General features: G+C 39.5%; 3 protein-coding genes across 7 annotated transcripts in view; 1 reads left to right on the top strand and 2 right to left on the bottom strand.

The window, feature by feature from the left end:
• Positions 1 to 2,351, bottom strand: part of TRAK2 (trafficking kinesin protein 2) — a 46,528-nt gene extending 44,177 nt beyond the window's left edge. For 2 of the 4 annotated variants that reach the window (XM_060783275.2, XM_067470045.1), the window contains exon 1: positions 2,225 to 2,348. The gene's annotated coding sequence lies outside the window, so the exon portion shown is untranslated. Of the gene's footprint in view, positions 1 to 2,224 lie in introns of all 4 variants that reach the window. The other 2 variants (XM_067470048.1, XM_067470046.1) reach the window with 2 other exon arrangements.
• Positions 2,352 to 2,518: 167 nt separating this feature from the next.
• On the top strand, positions 2,519 to 20,826 carry STRADB (STE20 related adaptor beta). Of its 2 annotated transcripts, none has more exons than XM_060783265.2 (12): positions 2,519 to 2,658; positions 4,988 to 5,044; positions 6,042 to 6,122; positions 8,375 to 8,477; positions 10,290 to 10,411; positions 10,719 to 10,827; positions 12,213 to 12,324; positions 14,054 to 14,225; positions 15,316 to 15,420; positions 15,712 to 15,938; positions 18,239 to 18,281; positions 19,411 to 20,826. In XM_060783265.2, exons 2-12 carry the CDS (start codon positions 5,033 to 5,035, stop codon positions 19,564 to 19,566), a joined length of 1,242 nt encoding a protein of 413 aa, XP_060639248.2. In that variant the 5' UTR covers positions 2,519 to 2,658; positions 4,988 to 5,032; the 3' UTR covers positions 19,567 to 20,826. The 2 variants fall into 2 exon arrangements, with proteins under 2 accessions (XP_060639248.2, XP_060639242.2); XM_060783259.2 differs by having other exon boundaries at positions 2,521 to 2,658; positions 12,213 to 12,336.
• A 1,457-nt stretch (positions 20,827 to 22,283) lies between these two features.
• The window catches only part of C2CD6 (C2 calcium dependent domain containing 6), a 52,232-nt gene continuing 51,198 nt past the window's right edge, over positions 22,284 to 23,317 (bottom strand). The window contains exon 17 of the mRNA XM_067463781.1: positions 22,284 to 22,696. Within this exon, the coding sequence (XP_067319882.1) occupies positions 22,361 to 22,696 (336 nt within the window). The 3' untranslated portion in view covers positions 22,284 to 22,360. The remainder of the gene's footprint in view (positions 22,697 to 23,317) is intronic.

Below are 23,317 nucleotides of genomic sequence, written 5' to 3' on the forward strand. Positions count from 1 at the left end.
CTTTCACCTTGAGCATCCTCAGAGATAGTGAGGTCTGTTGGAACTAGGAAAATTGGGTTTATATATCTGTGGAATGTCCAGGTGGGAGAAAAAACTTTTTCTGTTGGAGCTAGGTGTGAATGTTTCATCTGGCCACCTGGATTAACATTTGATGGCCTGGCAGTTTTTGGTGTGGTTTGTTAGTACCTGGGGGAATCTTGTTAAGAGGTGATTAGCTGTCCTTGATTGTTTCCTCTATGGAGTTTCCCTGTATTTGGGTGTTGTTTTGCTGTTATAATTTTAGAGTTTTTTAATACTGGTAGCCAGATTTTGTTTATGTTCATGGTTTCCTCCTTTCTGTTGAAATTGTCCACATGCTTGTGGATTTCAATGGCTTCTCTGTGTAGTCTGACATGGTGGTTGTTGGTGTGGTCCAGCATTTCTGTGTTCTCAAATAAAATGCTGTGTCCAGGTTGGTTCATCAGGTGCTCTGCTATGGCTGACTTCTCCGGTTGGAGTCGTCTGCAGTGGCTTTCATGTTCCTTGATTTGTGTTTGGGCAATGCTGCTGCGTTTGGTGGTCCCTATGTAGACTCATTCACAGCTGTATGGTATATGGTAGACTCCTGCAGAAGTGAGAGGATCCCTCTTGTCCTTTGCTGAACGTAGCATTTGTTGGATTTTCTTGGTGGGTCTGTAGAGCAGTGGTTCTCAACCTTCTTAATGCCATGACCCCTTAATACAGTTCCTCATGTTGTGGTGACCCCCAACCATAAAATTATTTTTGTTGCTACTTTATAACTGCAATTTTGCTACTATTGTGAATTGTAATTGTAAATATCTGATATGCAGGAAGTATTTTCATTCACTGGACCAAATTTGGCACAAATACCTGATACACCCAAAATTTAATACTGGTGGGGCTGGGCGGTGGGATCGATTTTGTCATTTGGGAGTTGTAGTTGCTGGGATTTATAGTTCACCTACAATCAAAGTGCATTCTGAATTCCACCAGTGATTGGATCAAACCAAACTTGGCACACAGAACTCCCATGACCACCAGAAAATACTGGAAGGGTTTGGTGGACATTGACCTTAAGTTTTAGAGTTGTAGTTCACCTACAACCTGAGAGCACTGTGAATTCAAACAATGATGGATTTGGACCAAACTTGGCACGGATACTCATAATGCCCAAATGTGAACACTGGTGGAGTTTGGGGGAAATAGAATCTTGACATTTGGGAGCTGTAGTTTCTGGGATTTATAGTTCACTTAGAATTAAAGAGCATTCTGAACCCCACTAATGATAGAACTGGGTACCACACAGAACCCCCATGACCAACAGAAAATACTGTATTTTCTGATGGTCTTTGGTGACCCCTCTGACACCCCCTTGCAACCCCCACTGGGGTCCTGACCCCCAGGTTGAGAAACACTGCTGTAGAGGAAAAGTGTTCCTGCCATACATCAACGGAACCACTGACTGCATAGGGAAGCTGATGAGGAAACACAACATACAAACAATCTACAAACCCACCAAGAAAATCCAACAAATGCTACGTTCAGCAAAGGACAAGAGGGATCCTCTCACCTCTGCAGGAGTCTACCGTATACCATGCATCTGTGGACAAGTCTACATAGGGACCACCAAACGCAGCATTGCCCAAACACGAATCAAGGAACATGAAAGGCACTGCAGACGACTCCAACCAGAGAAGTCAGGCATAGCAGACCACCTGATGAACCAACTTGGACACAGCATATAGCCCGAAAAAACCTACAACAACCCAGTGATTCCAGCCATGAAAACCTTGACAATACATTGGACTAGTCTGTTTTCCAGAAGGTCATGGAGGACCTTGTGGAAGGCCTTACTGAAATCCAGAAACGCTACATCCACGGCTTTCCCAGCATCTACCTAGCTTTTATATATGTGTGTGTGTTTGTGTGTCTGAGTTTATCTATGTAAGTTACTGTATTTTTGTGCTCATTTGTTTTTGGGTTTGCTGTACCCCGCCTCCAGCCATCAGGAGAGGGGGGAAACAGATAAAATGATGTTCCTAATCTCAGTCTTTCAGGGAAGGGATGCTCCACCTGAGGAGAGGATGCAGGAGGCACTGACAGGACGGGAAGAAATGGAGGAGAGGAAGGAAGGAAGGAAGGAAGGAAGGAAGGAAGGAAGGAAGGAAGGAAGGAAGGAAGGAAGGAAGGGCAACAAGGCGAGAGTGAGGAGGAAGGCACTCACCGGCAACACGGCTGAGCTTCCTTTGACGGCGGCGACTGCCACCCTCTGAAGGGAGGAGAAGAGAGGGCGGGACCACGCTCGGCCCCAAGATGGCGGCGGGAGGAGCCAGGCTGTGAAGAGACCGCGTTTCCCCTCCAACTACAACTCCCGATGCGCAACAGGCGGGCAAGGCGCGCTCGTCCGACACAGTCTGGCCGCGGTGCACTCTGGGGCTCGTAGTCTCCCAGCGAGTGCGTGCGTTTCCCCCTTAGCTTAAGCGCGCGCTCTACCAATCCCTCCGCGTTGGAGGGGGCGGGGCGTGTTTGGAGGAGGAGGAAGCGCCCCGCCCCTTTCCCTTTGGCCCGCTGACCGCGCTTCCTCCGTCCTCGCGGGGAGTCCCGCAGAACCCAATGGGACTGGCTTCCGTCGCGCGCCTCAGGCCCAGGCGGAGGGAGGTAGGAGCCTTCTCGGAGGAGCGCGGGAAAATCCAGCCTATTCAAATGCAATGTCTTATTGACGCTGTTGTTATTCGGTCGTGCCAAGTTGTGACTGCTCGCAAGCGCCGTCGGAAATAATGGCACCTAATGGACAGCCAATCTGAGTACTTTTCATAAGAAACAATACACTTACAGGGTTGTTGTAGGTTTTTTTGGGCTATATGGCCATGATCTAGAGGCATTTTCTCCTGACGTTCCGCCTGCATCTATGGCAAGCATCCTCAGAGGTAGTGAGGTCTGTTGGAACTAGAAAAAGGGTTTATATATCTGTGGAATGACCAGGGTGGAACAAACAACGCTTGTCTGCTGGAGCTAGGTGTGAATGTTTCAACTGACCACCTTGATGGCCTGGCAGTGCCTGGGGCAATCTTTTGTTGAGAGGTGATTAGATATCCTTGTTTGTTTCCCCTCTGTTGTTTTACTGTTGTAATTAGCCATGCAGGTGTTGACAAGTCTACATAGGGACCACCAAACGCAGCATTGCCCAAACACGAATCAAGGAATATGAAAGGCACTGCAGACTACTTCAGCCAGAGAAGTCAGCCATAGCAGAGCACCTGATGGACCAACCTGGACACAGCATATTATCTGAGAACACAGAAATGCTGGACCACTCCCACAACCACCATGTCAGACTACACAGAGAAGCCATTGAAATACACAAGCATGTGGACAATTTCAACAGAAAGGAGGAAACCATGAAAATGAACAAAATCTGGCTACCAGTATTAAAAAAAACTCTAAAATTACAACAGCAAAACAACACCCAAATACAGGGAAACTCCAGAGAGGAAACAATCTGGGACAGCTAATCACCTCTCAACAAAAGATTGACCCAGGCACTGCCAGGCCATCAAATGCTAATCAAGGTGGTCAGTTGAAACATTCACACCTAGCTCCAGCAGACAAGCGTTGTTTGTTCCACCCTGGTCATTCCACAGATATATAAACTCACTTTCCTAGTTCCAGTAGACCTCACTACCTCTGAGGATGCTTGCCATAGATGCAGGCGAAACTTCAGGAGAAAATGCCTCTAGAACATGGCTACATAGCCCCGAAAAAACCGACAGCAACTCAGTGATTCCGGCCATGAAAGCCTTGGACAATACAATACACTTACAGGCCCCTTCCACACAGCTGAATCAAATCCCACATTTTCTGCTTTAAGCTGGGTTATAAGGCAGTGTGGGCTTAGATAACCCAGTTCAAAGCCAATTTTCTGCCTTGATATTCCAGGCTATATGGCTGTATGGAAGGGCACTAAGGCTAAACCTCTATCCTGACTTCCTCTTTGCATCTTCTGGGGTTATCAAAACACATTATATTTAAACTGGATTATCTGAGTCCACACTGCCATATAAAGCAGAGCATCTTGATTTTATATGGCAGTATAGAAGGGAGGCCCAGGATGAGCAGTTTAAAGGACCCACCCTAAACTACAAACTCCAGAATTCTGCAGGTGGCAGTCACAGCATTTTAAAATGGATTGCAGTGGATAAATACTCATTCTACACAGCTGAATAAAAGCCCACATTTTCTGCTTCAAACTGGAATATATAGCTGTGTGGATTCAGGTAACCCAGGGCCCTTCCACACAGCCGTATAACCCAGAATATCAAGGCAGAAAGTCCCACAATATCTGCTTGGAATTGGGTTATCTGAGTCCACACTGCCATATATCCCAGTTCTAAGCAGAAAAGGTAGGATTTTCTTCAGCTGTGTGGAAGGGGTCACAGATTGTTCTTAATTTTGAGTACTTGCAGGTATATTTTTACCAAGCAATGACAACAAAGTATGCTAGTTTGTCACTCCTTTAGAAGAGTTGCAAAAATTCTTGAGGGTGGATTGGGTGACAGATTGTGTACTAGGTAAACTTGCAAAATTGGTTTGAACTTAGCCCTGGTCAGAAAGTTGTACACCTGTATGTAATGTACTGGATACATTTCCACATTGGTTTGATTGCTATATTTGTCAGAACAATATTATAGAGAAATGAGATGCCATGAATACAGTGGTGTTTGTTTTCTCACAATAGGCCTATTATTGTTTTTCTAACAATAGGCCAATTAAGTGGGACGATGGCAACGCTGTTGTGATGTTATTAATTCTTCTATTTAATTTGTAATATTTGAATCCAATGTATCAAGAAAAAATAATTCTAACCTGAGTGGCAGTATTTAAGGCTGGCTATGTAGGAAACAATATGTGGGTTTCTGGTTTAGGAAAACAGTAGCTGATGTTTGAGATTTGAGACTGATTGTGATTCTGTTCTAATTTTCTGTTTCAGGGTAAATGGGTTTGCCTGACGTTTTTCCTTCACTAAGGCAGTTCCATGTCTTGCTTGGTAAGCATGTTATTATTATTATTATTATTATTATTATTATGTTTATGCTTATGCTTATTTTCCCTGCTTTTTCTCTCCACAGATTCAAAGCGGCTTACATTAAAAGCTTTTTAATACAATTTAATATCTACAAATATACAAACATTAAAACAGAATTAAATATCAATAGTATTAAAAATTTGCAGTTAACATCCATAAAAACTGATGGAAAACATATCTTTGACCTTTGATAGACAGTCACATACTAGATTTTCAAGCAGGATACCTGCTTTACTTGCCTGTTTTAAAACATAATCTGATAAAATAGCTTCACGTTTACTATTTTTGCTTCCTTTATATTTGGCATAAATTATTCATCTCCAGAGCAGGGATTTCTCTGGGTTTCCTAAGGGTCCTTCCAGACAGGCCCTATATCCTGGGATCTGATCCCAGGTTTTCTGCATTAAACTGGATTATTTGAATCCCCACTGTCAGATAATCTGGGATAAACAGAAAACCTGGGATCAGTCCCTGGGATATAGGGCCTGTCTGGAAGGACCCTGATATTTCAGAATCCCTTGCAGTTGGGACATGTTGGATGAGGCTTCATTGAATCTAAGATGAATAACATCTGGGAACTGTTCAAAGGTGTATAGTTGCTGGATATCATTCTATATTGAAGAAATACAAATATTTCTAGTGTGTGTAGCTCTGTGTGGGTATACCTTTACTTTGTAGTTTTAAGAAAATATATTTTATTTTATTTTTTATTATTTAGTGAGTCCAGATTGTCAGTTGTGCTCATGCTTCCTTTTATCTAGAATAGATAGACATGGTCTGCCCTGAGTCCCCTTGGGGAGATAGGGCTGGATAGAAATAAAGTTGTTTACTGTTGTAGTGGTGGTGGCGGTTTTGTCTTCTTAGATTCTTTACTACTTGATACTGAGGATCCAGCACCAAAGTTATTAAACCACCATATAGGATGCACACTTAATGCTCTAGCATTATGCTTTTCTAGGACTGTTCCTGTATTCTACGGACACAAGTTGAATCTATTGAAGCTGAAAAACAGTCTGAAGCTAGCAGCAGTCAAGGCCTGGTGAGTGGAAATGTGCATTAACCTAGGTTGTATCAGCATTAGTATTCTCAATGCCATGTTTTGAAAAGGCATGTATGTTACGTATGTACCTTGGCATGGTATGTGTTTATCCCAAAGTGCCTGTTCCCTTCAAGGAATAGTTTTTAGGACTGCAAGAGTCTGAATAAGAGCAACTTTTCTTGGCAATGGCTATATAAGGAGTTCATGGATTTCACATGGATATGTTAACCTCCCTATTAATATCACAGTCGTGTTGGAGAACCCAAAAAATGTCTAAGAAGATATATTTTGTTGAAAGTGGATACATGAAACAGTGGATACTTGTCTCTTTACTAGGAACCTTAGCTTTTCCTTTGGTTCTGAAGCTCTGGGTCAACTTGCACAGGACATGTTAATCGATATATTTGCATCTGCACTGGTAGTTATGTGCAGTCACAAGTCATGTTGGGACTGTGACTCCCAGCAATAATAATAATAATAATAATAATTATTATTATTATTATTATTGACTGTGTTGTCTCTGACTGGAAGAATTTGCAGTGGAACAAGATCTGGAAGGCCATGTGATACCTGCTCCTCTTCTCCATGTTTTCATTTAATGGAATCTAGCCATTGATATCCCATTATTTACTAATGACTGCCATCATCTGTATAGTCATGATATCAAGGTATCACTGACAGGATGAAGTAAATCATTCAAGTGATCTGTATAGAATAATGTATCAGGATATGGCAACCTAGTGCTTCCTAATGCTTCTTGATCTTCCATTAGAGTATTAAATATGTGAACATGAATATTTAACAAATATGATAATATTGATATATTTTACTATGAATTTTAGTTTAATTACATTAATCATACTATGTAGCTTTTATAAGTGTGTGTGTTTCCTATACAGACAATCCCCAAGTTACAAACATCCAACTTACAAATGACTCACAGTTAAGAATGGGGCTGAGAGAACAGGAAGTGAGATACCATATATACTTGAGTATAAGGCGAGTTTTCAGTCCTTTTTTAGGCTGAAAAAGCCCCCCTCGAGTCGAAGTTATTTATTATTTTACTGGGTTATTATTGTTATTATTTTTATTACATTTATTAATTTTCTCTATTATTATTATTACATTTACATTACTTTACGCTATTATTGTTATCATTATTATTATTACATTTATTATTTTACTCTATTATTACTACATTTACATTACTTAATTTATTATTATTATTATTACATTTATTATTTTACACGATTATTACTGGAAGGATACGTAAGCACATTTACAATGAAGAAGGTTAGAATAATGGTTTAATCAGAGTTGGACAGTCTTACCTTAAATTACAGTTTTATGTAAATATTCAAAAATATTTAACCTACTGATGCATCAATTAATATAATTTTATTGGTTCCTATTTTATCTTGAAATTTACCAGTAGCTGCTGCATTTCCCACCCTCGACTTACACTTGAGTAAATAAGTTTTCCCAGTTTTTTGTGGTAAAATTAGGTACCTTGGCTTATATTCGGGCCGGCTTATACTCAAGTATATACGACAAATCTACCCCCTTGAAAAGAAAATTAACTCCTGAAAGAAAATGTGTCTTCACTGAAGTTTTATCCCCAATCCTTGTTTCCACAACAAGCCAATTTTTTCAAAATCCAGCGATCACAGGGACAGAAAGTCAGATGAAATCTTCTGAACAAAGACACAGAAAGGAAAACAAACCCCACAAGGATGTTAACCCTTCCCTATGCTATCCAAAGCTGAAAAATATAAATATTTGGCTAGAATGACACTTTAAAATGTACCTGTTCCAACTTATAAATAAATTCAACTTAAGAACAAGCTTACAGAACGTATCTTGTTCATAATTTGGGGACTGCCTGTACTTTTTTTTAGTCAGAGTATATTGCTAAGGTGTGAAGACTTTTGAATACTTTAGTCAAATACTGTATTACTGAACTGGATGCTTAACTTCGGTCTTGATGGACTAAAAGAATAAAATGTTATGGGCAGATAACAAGTCTTTTAAAATCAAACTGAATTGGATGTTATAAAACCCCGCTACCATTAATTCAACTCTTGTCTCTCCTAAAAAAGGAAAGTTGGGTATAATAAAAAGATATCACACTATTTCTGAAAAAATGTCAAAAGTAGAATATTAGCGAGCCTACAGGGTTTATATGAAATTATACTGTTTTCCTGCAAATTTTGTACTCTAAAAATATATGTTAAGATGTTTTTACTATTCAGACAGATGAACCTGCTGTATCTTGGGGACAACTGACTCAAATAGGAGATGAACACATATCATGGTCCTCTGAAATATCCCATTATGATCTCCAGGTGGAAATAGGTAATTCATTTGAGGTGTGAATAAAATGACACTTCCTGCCTTGTTTTGTATTGTTCTGCAGTGTTAAAAAAATCTAGAATTGTATTCACTGCTAACCCCAGACAGTACTTGTAAAGCATTCAGGTTTCATTTAAAATCTTCCTTAATTTGTGCTTGTTGTAATCCAGAACTGCACTCACCCAGTTTTGTAGCAGCAGTACCAAATTCAGTGTGGTGGCAGCATCAAAATAAAGCACAATTACTCGGTTAAAGAAGGGATGCAGGGAGCATACACTTTCTTTTGAAGGAAAATTGAACTTGAAAAGACTCTGCAATCACAACATTTTTCTTTTTCTTTAGTTTTTCAGTGGGGGGAGGGGGGGATGTGATTTATTCTCATTGGGTCTCTGGAATTGCCAAACCTACCTGCATCTAATCTGGCTCCATTTGACTGCTTGGTTTCCTGAAATCCAGAAGTGTCATTTTGGTCTTTTATAGTTTTAGAACTGTAAGTGCTGACATATGGTATATTTTCAAAAGCTGCTGTAGTGCAGTGGGAAATTTATGAGGCTCCCCTTTCCGTTCCTGGGAGCCTTTTCTTTTTTCCTTCAAGAGTGTCAACAACGGGGTTAAGAAAACACCCCATCTGGCCCATTATGGGGGGGGGGGACTTCCCACAGGCTTCCCTTCCACATCCTTCATTAACACCTGGAATAAAAGCATCAGAGTTAAGATACCACTCTTTCTGAGATTCTTTCCCTTCTGTCTGTAGAGGAGACCAGGTTTTATGCTTCGTTAAAGCTGTTTCTACTCTAGAGGAGAGACGCTGCAGGCAGGCATGTGCTTTATCTCCCTGCAGCACCTCACACAGCTTTCCAAAGCATTTTAAGGAGGCCCAGGGAAGGAAGAGCAATGACCTGGAGCTATCTTCCCTGGGCTTCCATAAAAAAAACCTTTTTTTCCTCTCCTGCAGGCCCTGTCTTGAGTGGGAACACTTCAATCTCCTTTCTGTTTTCTAGTTTGGGTTTAATGCTTCCTTAAAGCTGTTACTACTTTATACTCTAGAGGAGAGCTAATTAGGTGGTAGAGAATGAGGGTTTTTATGTTTGTTTTTATGTATTATGTATTTTTTATGTTTTTATGTATTATATTTTAGAAATATTTGAAGGAAAGGAAGGGAAGGAGAAAAAAAGTGAAAAGGGTCACTCTTCTAGGCCCCCAAACGCCGTCCTTGCCTCCTGTGGCAAGGAGATTCCATCTGAACATGAGGAAGAACTTCTTAACTGTGAGAGCTGTTCAGCAGTGGAACTCTCTGCCCCGGAGTGTGGTGGAGGCTCATTCTTTGAGGTTTTTTAAACAAAGGCTGGATGGCCATCTGTTGGGGATGCTTTGGATGCGATTTTCCTGCTTCTTGGCAGGGGTTAGACTGGATGGCCCATGAAGTCTCTTCCAACTCTAGGATTCTGTGATCCTATAATCTCCAACTCTCAGTCAGTCACATTAATTAAACAGAATCAAGAAAATAAAGAAAAATAAAGAAACATCAAAAAGATTAAACTGTGATGCTGAATAGGGAGGAGGAGCCGAGATAGGCTACTACGTGGTCCCGTTTCAGACGGGAATCTGAGGGTGTGCCCTTGCCATTACTGGCACCCAAACATACTGAAGAAGCTAGATTGGCTGAGAGAAACAGCTAAAAATGGATCCGCACTCAAGCCTAGTAGGGAAACTACCTGGAATATTTAGGATTGTTTGAATACTAAATGTTGAAGCAGTAGATAACAAACATTGCACAAATCCATTGTCCCTCTTTTTTCTTTCTTTTGCTAATAGGAAGGGGGTGCAACAATTTAACTTCAATCTACCTCGCACGTCATATTCCTACAGGAACCTTGGTGGCCGTAAGGATTACAGATCTGGAAAGATGTTCTGAAGAGCACTTGAAAGCTTTACAAGTAAACAATATGTTTAATACCTTAAATATTTGTTGAAGTAACAAGTTTAGGAGAATACAGTTTTAAAACCATGTATTTTTCAAAGATATACTAATTCTAGATATGCTAAGAGGTTTAGAAACTTATGATCAGATGTAATCATTGTTTTTCATATTGTTTGAGATTACATTTCTGCAACTAATGATTTTCAGTCACAAATTTCCATTCTTGCTCAGGGATTGTTTTAGATGACTATTAGTAAAAGGATGTATGTATGTGAAGTGTTGGTTGCCCATTGAATTATCAAAATTATTATTCGTTTCTCCAGAATGAAGTTATATTATCCCACTCCTTTCAACATCCTAATATCTTGACTTTTTGTGCAATGTTCACTGCTGGAAGCTGGCTTTGGATTATTTCTCCTTTCATGGCCTATAGTAAGTATCATATTTCCAAAATGCATATTGGCTTAATTATCTTCCCTTAGAATCATAGAGTTGGAAGAGACCTCGTGGGCCATCCAGTCCAACCCTCTGCCAAAAAGCCAGAAAATCGCATTCAAAGCACCCCCGACAGATGGCCATCCAGTCTCTGTTTAAAAGCCTTCAAAGAAGGAGCCTCCACCACACCCTGGGGCAGAGAGTCCCACTGCTGAACAGCTCTCAAAGTCAGGAAGTTCTTCCTGATGTTCAGATGGAATCTCCTTTCCTGTAGTTTGAAGCCATTGTTTCGCATCCTAGTCTCCGAGCAGCAAAAAACAAGCTTGCTCCCTCCTCTCTATGACTTCCCCTCACATATTTATACATAGCCCTCATCATGTCTCCTTCTCAGCCTTCTCTTCTTCAGGCTAAATATGCCCAGCTTTTTAAGCTGCTCCTCATAGGGCTTGTTCTCCAGACCCTTGATCATTTTAGTTGCCTTACTCTGGACACATTCCAGCTTAGAGTCAACATCTCCCTTCAGTTGTGGTTCCCAAAATTGGACACAGTATTCCAGGTGTGGTCTAACCAAGGCAGAATAGAGGCATAGAGTGACTTCCCTGGATCTAGACACTATTCTCCTATTGATGCAGGCCAAAATCCAATTGGTTATTTAGCTGCTGCATCACATTGTTGGCTCTTAGCAGACTAGAGTTTTTAGATTGCATGATTTCCATGAGCTTTCAAATGTAAGTACACAAGCTTTGAATTGAGCTTTCAAATGTAACTACAGGTTATTTTATTAAGAAATAGCAATAGGTGAAGGAGACATTTCAGTAGCTTCTAGCCTTAGCATCTAACTAACTTAATGAGTGAAACCATCTAAGCCAGTGCTACTCCGAGTAGTGGTCCCTGGACTAGTGCCAGTCCCTAATGCCAGTTCCTGGAGAGTTTCCAGGAAAGAAAAAAAACCGTTGTAGTCAATGAGCAAAAATCTGATGCTAGTCCCTGGAACAATGGGAAAAAATACGGTAACTTCTTGGCCCTTCTATAAGATAAGCCTGCGAAGCACAGATTTAAATAAAAGGGGATAAGGGAGATAAATACTTTTATTCAATTTGAGATTTTTTTTGTTATCTGAATCAACAGTTCTTTTAAGATGGAAATATTTTAGGAGCACCAGTCAGATACTGTATGACACAAGAATTGTGTTTTGATCCTTCATAATATATTGGAACTACCCTTGATCGTGCGCAATGTATTGTGAATTGCCCATATGTTGCTCTTCTAGTGACATGTAGCAAGAGATCAAAATGTTGGTTCACATCTAGTTAAATATATATTAGGAAAATGTATTAGGATAATTCTGTCAAACAATTTTAAGTGCTATACATCTTTTCTAGGTTCAGCCAGTCATCTCTTGAGAACTTACTTCCCTGAAGGCATGAGTGAAGTTTTGATTGGAAATATTCTGTTCGGAGCAATTAGTGGCTTAAGCTATATGCACCAACATGGGTACATACACAGGTACTTCTTAAAAGGGGTATGGAAAAGTGTCAGATGGGGAACAAGTTTAGTGATTGCTTCGTCCTTTTCAATTCATTTTAACCTCCTCCACTGAAGGAAGTTGTGTTATTTGTCTCCCTGTGGAGTTATATCCTCCCTTTCTATGAGCATTTTCATTTTAGATGTTCAAAATGAAGTCAAAATAAATATATACACATGTATACCCTCAATACTGGGAGAGGGAAGAATACTATATTTTTTCAATGATAGAACACCATCGATTGTAAGATGCACCTTAATTTCAATAACTCCATCTACAAAATACACAATACACCTGTGATTCTACGACACATTCCATTTTTAGAGTTGTTTATATAAGGAAAAATGCCTCTTAGAATTGAAGAAATATAGTAGCTTATATTTAACTGCTATATTTTTCTTAAAATTAAGCACCTCAAGACATTCCTCCTCTGATAATAAGAATTATTATCAGCTGTATTCAGAGGAGGAATGTATTGAGGTGCTTAATTTTAAGAAAAATATAGCAGTTAAATATATTGTAGTAGTCATTGATTGCTGTATTCATGCACTTTAATGAATGCAGCAATCATTCTATATATTGTGGTGATGCAGTGGGTTAAACCACTCAGCTGCAGAACCTGCTGACCGGAAGGTCGGCGGTTCGAAGCCATGGGACAAGGTGAGCTCCTGCTGTTAGCCCCATCTTCTACCAACCTAGCAGTTTGGAAACATGCAAATGCAAGAACAATAGGTACCACTTCGATGAGAAGATAATGGCGCTCCATGCAGTCATGCCAGCCACATGACTTTGGAGGCATCTATAGACAACACTGGCTCTTCGGCTTAGAAATGGAGATGAACATCCCCTCCCCCAAGAGTCGAACTCGGACTAGACTTAATGTCAAGGGGAAACCTTTACCTTTATTATGTATATGTATATATGTATGTGCGTGCATATATACACACACACACACACACTGCTTCGATCCATCATTTCAAAACAGTATAAACTCAGTCCTTCATATCTACAGATTCTTTATCCATAGATTCAACTATCCTCGACTTAAAAATATTCCAAAAACTAATAACAACAAAATTCCAAAAAGCAAACAAGTATCAGAAATGAAATCTTTTTGAAGCATTTTCAATATCTGATGGAACGGCACCATATTAAATATAGGGCTTCAGATTTCTGCTGAGTAGGTCTTAGGAGCATGTGGCATTGCAAAGTTGTTGAGGATTTCATAAACAATAAATCTTTGGCTCAGTAGGAAGTAGGTATCCAGTGCGATTCTTTTATCCCTGGTGCTGTGCTGCCAGTAGAATCTCTCACTCATTGCCCAAGATATCTTGTTTGCAGCAAATGGATTAGACCATAACAATCAACAAAGAAAGGACTGGGGGAAATGTTTGTGCCTATATATCTTTTGATGTATTACCCAGGATTTCTCAAATTGTCAAGTTAGCACAAGGAGGCTTTTAGTTTTGTTATGAGCATCTCTATTTGCATGATCATATCTGATATTTGTCAATTCCATCGTCTTTATTGCAATCAAAATTGGCGTAAAGATTCATGCACATTATGCATACCGACTGGGAATTCTGCCCTTTTGGCATGAGATGAAGCAATGGCTATCAGGTCATGCATCGCATATCAGAGTATTACATTTTGTTTTTATTCTTCCAAGTTCAATATCATTGTTCTTTTTCTTTCCAGAAGTTTCAAAGCTAGCCACATACTGATCTCAGGGGATGGTCTAGTTTACCTCTCTGGCTTGAACCACCTTCAGAGCTTAGTCAGCAATGGACAGCGGTTAAAAGCTGTGTATGACTTCCCCCAGTTCAGTACATCAATGCTTCCTTGGCTGAGCCCTGAACTACTAAGGCAGGTCAGTATATACTATATCCAACTGTGGATTGCCTTACTATATGTTTGAATTTGCACTGGAGGAACTAATATTGATAAATTAAAGCCTTTTCTTTTATTCTTTGCTCTTGTCTTTGAAAACATTTTATTAAAATTTTATTAAAATTCAAACTTTCATCAGACCTTATTTTTCTTCATGTGAGCCCTTTCCAGCCGATGTGGGAGGCATGGGCTAGAGGGAGAAGAATTTACTTATACGATGTTGGATTTCGCCAGTTAAGTGCAACTCTTTTCCCCATTGGGTTGCTGTGAGTTTTCCAGGCTGTCTGGCCATATTCCAGAAGCATTCTCTCCTGACGTTTCGCCCACATCTATGGCAGGCATTTTCAGAGGTTGTGAGGTCTGTTGGAAACTAGGCAAGTGGGGTTTATATATCATTAGAATGATGTCTAGGGTGGAAGAAAGAACTCTTGTCTGCTTGAGGCAAATGTGAATGTTGCCATTGGCCAGCTTGATTAGCATTGAATGGCCTTGCAGCTTCAAAGCCTGGCTGCTTCTTGCCTGGGGGAAATCAGTTGTAACATTCACACTTGCCTCAAGCAGACAAGAGTTCTTTCTCCCACCTTGGACATTCCACAGATATGTAAACCTCACTTGCCTAGTTTCCAACACACCTCACAACCTTTGAGGATGCCTGCCATAGATGTGAGCAAAATGTCAGGAGAGAATGCTTCTGGAACATGGTCATACAGCCCGGAAAACTCACAGCAACCCAGTGATTCTGGCCATGAAAGTCTTCAACAACACAAGAAACTAATTCTGTATATTTTAATCAGCATTATACTCAAAAGGCCCTGCATTGTATAAATTTAAGAACGGTAACCTTAAGAGATGAGAGGTAGCAAATTTCTCTTTTTTAGACGATCCCCTCTTCAACAATATAAGTTAATAAATAAAAGCAAATAAAGACCTATAAACCCAGAGACAAACAATAGCATTTCAAGTATATTTTCAATATTAATTTTTATATACATACCTTCTTTTGAATTCTGATGTATAAATCAGCAGCTGTTGACCAGTTACATTTATCAGCCGGATATTTTTTCCTCTAGGATATGTATGGCTATAATGTGAAGTCCGACATCTATAGCGTGGGCATTACAGCTTGTGAATTAGCTAATGGCCATGTACCTTTTCAAGATATGCCTCGCACACAGGTAAAATACATTTTTCCCATTTGTTGGTTAAGTATATCTGTTTAATGGAAATGAAATATGAAATACTGATATGCATGAACAGTTCACTTTGTACTTTTTGAACATCTCACTAATCTAATGCATTAGTACCTCAGCCTCCTATGATGTTTATAAAATGTATTACAAGGGCTGAGCTGAGAGAAGGATGTTGATGACAACGGCTTCTTAGAACTGAAGAAGTATGGTAATGCTTCCCTAATGTGGGGTAAGGCATTCATTTGATATTTTGTATTGGCCCAATCTTTCCACCAGATGCTACTACAGAAGCTTAAAGGCCCCTCTTACTTTCCCTGGGTGATGAATACTTTTCCGCGTGGGGAATCCAGGATAAAAAATTCACATTCAGGGATCGACTCTGGGATTGGTGAAAGCATGACCCACACACTGACAAGTGAGAGACTGCAGACACCGCCAAAAACCTTTTCCCCTGCTTTCCACAACTTGATAGAACTCTGTTTGCATCAAGACCCAGAAAAAAGGTAATTCTGTCAAAGTAAACTGCAATTACATTATAAGTGTGATTTACTAATAATATATTGTATATATATATATTGTATATACATATAATATTTATAATATTATGTTATACAATACTAATAATAATAATAATAATAATAATACAGTATTATAATTGTATATTTGTATTACATGTAGTATTAATAATAATGTTACAATATAATGGTATAGTACAGTATGTTCATTCGTTCAGTCGTCTCCGACTCTTCGTGACCTCATGGACCAGCCCACGCCAGAGCTCCCTGTCGGCCGTCACCACCCCCAGCTCCTTCAAGGTCAGTCCAGTCACTTCAAGGATGCCATCCATCCATCTTGCCCTTGGTCGGCCCCTCTTCCTTTTGCCTTCCACTTTCCCCAGCATAATTATCTTCTCTAGGCTTTCCTGTCTCCTCATGATGTGGCCAAAGTACTTCAACTTTGTCTCTAGTATCTTTCCCTCCAGTGAGCAGTCGGGCTTTATTTCCTGGAGGATGGACTGATATTGTACTATGCTAATAATATAATATATTGTATGTATGTATGTGTGTGTGTGTGTGTGTGTGTGTATATATATATATATATTAATATATTAAGCCACTCTGAGTCCCCTTCTGGGTGATAAATAAATAAGTGTTATAAAGTGAAATTACATTTGCATGGATTTTAAAGAAAAATGTGTATTGGAAATACATATATTTGACCTGGCCTTTTCCAAATGATTGTGAAGTCTCTCTTAACCTTAGCTAGATATATTTTGGTTTTAAAATTAAGGTCCAAAATTCCAGGATGTGATATTCCATGTTGAATAGATTATTTTGTAAGAATCCAGAGTAGTGTGTGATAAACAATTGTCAGATTAGCTAAATATGTGGTATACTTAAACAAAGTTATTTGTGCACACCCCATCTTTAATTTTATCAATGGGAAGGACACCATACATACCTGTAGTATTTGCACACAGAAGAGTATAGTACCCTGTTCTATACTTTTGCAAATAGTAATCTACATAGTGGAATGGAAAGCCAAGAAAGGATTGTGGTCTGTGGATGCTTCCCATATTTTTGCCTGATGCAGGTACTAGGGCTAAGGGTATGTAACGATACAGAGAGGAAGGTCTGATGAAGATACACAGGTCTCCAGTTTCCTCTAATGTTGTATCATGCTGTCTTTACATGTTACTCTGAGGAAGGAAGGGGAAAACAGGGGATATCAACATTCCATACTAGAAAAGTCAGGACCGCTGCAAGTGGATATTATACAATGTAATTTTTAGTTGACTGCCAGGAGCCCCCAATGGTAGAATGGGTTAAACCCTTGTACTGGTTGAACTACTGACCAAAAAGTCGGCGGTTGGAATCCAGGAACGGGGTGAGCGCCCGTCTGTCAGCTCCAGTTTCCTATGCAGGGACATGAGAGAAGCTTCCCACAGGATGGTAAAACATCTGGGCATCCCCTGGGCAATGTCTGTGCAGATGGCCAATTCTCTCACACCAGAAGCGACTTGCAATTTCTCAAGTCGCTCCAAACATGAAAAACAAAAGTTGACTGCTGGGAATGAAAGCCATGCTTTTTATTTTTTAAGCCCCTTTTATTATGATGTTTCATTGAACCTAGGAATAAAAACAAAATAAGAGGTCATTGTTCCTTCTGGTGGTGCATTTAAATATAGTTATTCTCAAAAACTACAGACACCAAGTTCTTGTGCAAATACACTTCAGTTGAAAAGAACTACTTTTGAAGTTATCCATATGCATGAAGAGCCTGGAAAAAGCATACATTTTCTGCAGTGTCAATGTGATTTTTGGAAATATTAAGTCCTTTAACCAAGTAGGAAAGCTTTTGCTTGATTTTCTGACCTGTTATGCTTGGTGATGGGGCTGCGATGGCACAGCAGATTAAACTGCTAAGCTGCAGAACTCGCTGACCAGAAGGTCGGTGGTTTGAATCCACTGAACGGGGTGAGCACCCATTGCTAGCCCCAGCTTCTGCCAATCAAGCAGTTTGAAAACATGCAAATGTGAGTAGATCACATACCGTGTTGGTGGGAAGGTAACAGTGCTCCATGCAGTCATGCCAGCCACATGACCTTGGAGGAGTCTACGGACAATGCCAGCTCTTTGGCTTAGAAATGGAGATGAGCACCACCACCCCAGGGTCAGACTAGACTTAATGTCAAGGGGAAACCTTTACCTTTATGTTTGGTGAGAACATTGTTAGAAGAGATGAAATTGTTAAATGATTACATGATAAGCTTTGTGGTTTTTTTTCCTTCCTTGGGATCTAGGCCATCAGCAAGAGGTCTACTGTCACATGCTTTCTTCAAGCAAGTGAGTTTCTTACACATTTAATCAAAAGAACTATCTGAAGCTAAAGATAATGTCCAGAGTTTTGGCATAGAAAAAGATTGTGAACTCGGAGTACAGACTATTTAAATCTGAAGATCCTTGGAGTGTAATTGTGGTCAGGCGGCAGTCTGATTTTAGTTGATTTTGTGTGGTTTTTATTCCTGGTATGTTTGGCTTTATGAAGAGATAGAGAGACGGCTAGAGAGGCTAGAATGGGTCCAGTATGAAGAAAATGATGCTTCTGTCTCTTCACTTTGTGCTTCTGCCTTACATGTTTGAAATCGCCTTGAGTCCCTGTTGGGAGATAGGGCGGTATATAAATAAAGTTTATTATTATATTTATTACTACAGTGCCACAACTTTGTGATTCTGCCATTTTAAAGTTGACCTTTCTTTTTTTATTGTGAATGTGTATTTCCTTGCACATAGCAAAAATGAAGGCGGGATTCAGGAGACAGAACAGATTAATAGCATCAATGGAAAAATTCACTGTGAGATAGGAGCATTTGAGTTAAGAGCTTGGTCATGGAACAAATTAAACTGTTAACTCAAGGTATCACTGCAGTTAGAAGTTGCATTTCCTAGAAGTCACGGGCAGATAAAATAGTTGAGAGATAAACAACCAGCAATAAAATAGAGAAAATGCATTTTAGATTAAAATAAATGAAAAATAGCAGGAAGTGAAAGAAAGCTAAAGAAGATGAGAAAATATATGATGTTGAGAAGGAGTTAAGAATAGCTGTTTTGTTCTGAAGGGAGTCAGAACGGGGAAGAGGTCAGGGATTTGGTGGGTTAAAGCTCACTTTTAGGTCATGTGAGTTTCGGCAGGCAGTAGGAGTTAACTCAGGACCCTTCCACACTGCCCTATATCCCAGGATCTAATCCCAAATTATATGAGTCTCCACTGCCAGATAATCTGGGAGAAGCAGGTAGTCTGGGATTAAATCCTGGGATATAGAGGCAGTGTGGAAGATTGCCTCTTTCTCTGCTAAGTACCTGAATGCTCCACCCATTCGAGGATATCACAATTTGTTTGGATCAGTTTTCAATTGTTTTAGTTCCTCTGCGGATACAAATTCAACATTCCAGTTCCTGTTTTCTCTCCTTTCAGGTCAAAGAACAAACAAAGGGCTCAATGCTTTCCTTGTTGCCTCCTGCCATCCGGGACACTCAGTCACAGATATCAGCAGTGGTACATCCAGCAGCCATCCGGCGTGAATCTGGATACGGTCTGCAAAAAGAGAGAGAAACGTATTGGGAATTCTAAAGATACCAAAAATTACCTCTGGCATCTCTGTGTAAAAATGTGATATATTTTTTTGGGGCTGCTTTGCTTTTTAAAAATACAAATATTTGTGCTATACTTGAAAATATTAAATATTTGTATAGTTGATTAAATTGAGGAAGGAAAAAAATCCCCAAATGGTACTATGTGAATTGACTTTATTTCTTGAATAGCAAACTTGTCCACATGCTGTGAAGCATCTTTTTTTATATTCCTACACCCAAAGTGTAGTGGTACCTCTCTTATGATAAGTCTTCCTTACTGAGGCACACGATAATATCTATGCTATTCGTATCTGAAATACTGTTTCTGTTCTAATTATTATTTTTAGTATGCTATTAATTTCCATACCAACCATCTTTTCAGTGTTTTTAGAAAGTTGTGCCTTCACCTACCTTTGAGAAGATGGCACGGTGCACATCCTTGAGTCTTCAAGGGCTCTTCTGCCATGTCCTACAATATCTGGAGTAACTATTACTGTAACCTGGAATAAATAGCTGTGATCTTTTAATGCAAAGCATCTCTTGCACAACCTAACCTAGGAAACCTAATACACCTAATATTAATGAAAATAGGAGAATGAAATTATTTGATCACTTTCTTTATATATTGCTAACTAGTCCACAGCTATGATACTACTTGAAGTGTTTTAAGTTGAGTGTTTCAAGTGTGCCTTTGTAGGACTAATGTAGCAAAAAGAACCTATAAAACTGACAATAATACTCTGTCGAGTAAAAAAAGATGGATACAATAATTCCAGCTGGTCATGACTATTAGAAGTCTGCTACCACAAACACAATTAGGGAAAATAATGTATTATAAATCAAGGTTGTATTTTGACTTTTTGATGTGCCTTCAATTAAGAAGAAAAGTTCAATTGACTGAAATAATTGAAAATAAAAATGCCAAACTGGCAAAACATGGGCTTTTTGTTGTAGCACTGTGAATGACCGAACAAATATTAACTTAACCTAAACCCATATTCTGTGTACAGCATACAACTGGGAATTGGGATATTAATAATTATATTTTATTAATGTACATTTTATTTAATCCCGTGAAACAGATGTTAGGTAATTTTTTTTAAGTGTGTAACCTCACAAATTATATCAAATGTGATACAACTAGCATCATAAGTGTCCTTCTGATAGGAAACTACTGAAGTAAAATTATATTAGCCATCTTTTGCCAACCCAGTACTGATAAATATAACTGGAATAAAATGCACTTACTTAAAAAAGATATTTGAGTTAATATCTTGTCATTTTAATTTCTTTTATGTTTCCTAATAAGTTGACATAAGACTGCACTGGGGATGCAACATGTGAAGCAGGTTGTGGGTCATTTTGGCTGCTTTGGGGATGAAATGTGATATAAAAATTGGTTTGTGTTTGCTTTTTAAAATCAGTCTTTAATGCCTATGCATCAGTGGTTCCCAAACTGAGGTCCATGGACCACCAGTGGTCCACAATAACTAAAATATGGTCCGCTGCCTCACCATTACTACACGGTTGCAACAAGAGCAACTGGTCTCAGAAAACCCTCTTGTAATGCCGAGGCTTATTAAATATGGTTTTCTGTGAGCAAGCAGATGGTGACTACTGGATGGTATATGTTCTGTATCAGAAACTAGAGCTGATGTGCAAATTAGGACATAGTTCATATGTTGAAATCTCTTCCAACAGTTCTTGCATCTTTCATCATTTTTTTAAAAGAGAAAATTGTACTATATGTATTTTTATAATAGTAATGATCCTCTGAAGATGCCAGCCACAGATGCAGGTGAAACATCAGGAGAAAATGCTTCTAGAAAATGGCCATACAGCCCAGAAGCCACACAACACCTTAGTAATTTTTGTTAATAACAACAACAACAACATATTTCTTACCAACCTTTCCCCATAGCTCAAAGGGGGCACAATAGTTAAAAACACAGAATCACAAAAATAGTCAATAAAATACATATTTTTAAAAATATTCCTATAAAATGTGCGTATCAAAATAGAACAAAAATACAGTAGACTTAAGACGTGACTTAACTTAAAAATAGTTTAAAAATTGGGTAGACCTGCTGGAAGAGATAGATGTCTCTTAAATTCTACCTTTTCAGTTATCTCTTAAATTCTGATAGCAGATCTAGCTGTTAAATCTCTTCCACAGTCGTGGGGGTCCCAATGAAAATGTCTTCTGGCTGACAGTCGCCAATCGGGTTCTGGCTGATTTAGAGATGGGAAGGCCTGGGGAAAAAAATACTGAAAACTTGGGGGCGGGGGGGGGGGGTCCTGTTTTTTCCCAATTTTTCCTCGTTTTTCCAGATCTTCCCATTTCTAGACTGGTTGGAGTAGACGCCTCAAGAGGACCTCAGAGTCCTAAGGAGCAGATTGTGTGGGAGAAGGCAACCTGGTAGGTAATCTGGACCCAAACCATGTAGAGCTTTAAAGGTCAAGACCAACTTTCTGTATTTTACCCAGAAACTAATTGGCAACCAGTGGACTGGCTTTGATATAGATATAATATGCTCACTCCTAGATGATCATGTAACTAGTCTTGATGCTAATTGGAGATTCCAGACTTGGAACAGAGGTATCCCAAAGTAAAGTGTACTGCACTAAGGCTATCAGCTCTTGCACACCTTCTTTAGGTTCTTTGATTCTAGGAAGGGTTGCAAGTAAGTTTTAAAACATCCCAAGCTACAAAAATTACATTCAGGGAGGGTTTTATTTTTCGTTACACCTGGGGAAAAATAGCAACTGGTTCAAGCACAGATGGTTTCCATTCATTCATTATCCGGCGGTCTTGTGTTCTGACTCAACACCTTTTGAAGAATCTTAAGAACTATTTCCAATTGTTCCGGTGTCATTTTTAAAATCTGCTCCTGATTATGAAGCATCTCAGATATTGACCCGGCTTGATTCCTTGGAGTCTCAATTAGATTGGTGAAAGATCGGGATGAATCTCTAGGCGCAAGGGCAACAGCTACTGGAGCAGTGCTTGGCCTTCCCTGGAGGGAGCTACTGTCTGGTATTCTTCCCAAATCAACAAGAGCCCTTTCAATGGCTTTTTCAAGATGCTTGTATGCTTCTATATCCATATCGTCTGTGCCTGCAGGAACCTGAATATCAAAATAAAAGCAGACAGTTTGTTTGTATAATCGTAACAATGATCACCATAAACTTTACAATAAATGTCATAAATCAGCTTTTAGTATTCCCATTTTTATCAACTTTTATTTGTTTGGTATTTATCTATTGCAACTTGCAGTCTGATGGGGGGTAAAAGGGTAGAAAGATTCTCCCCTATTTAATAGGCTTTCACAGCTCCTATCTAGCAGTGGTTTGCACTCACCCACCCACACAGCATATTTTTCCCTACTCTGTGCAACTTTCCATGCCACCCATAAACTAGCTCCAGGGGAATTCCCAGCCTTCACAACCAGGTTTTGGGTGTATGGTGGCCCATGGGCTGTCACACTGCTTTCCCTTAGGGTTAGTCTGAATTTTAAAGGGGAGTTCCATCATTCTATTCAGCACTGATGGAAACAACCCTGCTTTGATCATGTGTTCCTGCATAGCAGAGGGTTGGACTGGATGGTCCTTGCAGTCTCTTCCAACTCTATGATTCTATGGTAGTGCTGCCACTGTACTAGACACTGACTTTAATGTGGCTCACGCCATTTCATTTTTCACATTCATAGTATCTGAGTGTGAAAAATGATTGTATCTCCCAGAATGCT

Source organism: Anolis sagrei, chromosome 1, assembly GCF_037176765.1.
Source record: "Anolis sagrei isolate rAnoSag1 chromosome 1, rAnoSag1.mat, whole genome shotgun sequence".
Classification (NCBI taxonomy): Eukaryota; Metazoa; Chordata; class Lepidosauria; order Squamata; family Dactyloidae; genus Anolis; species Anolis sagrei.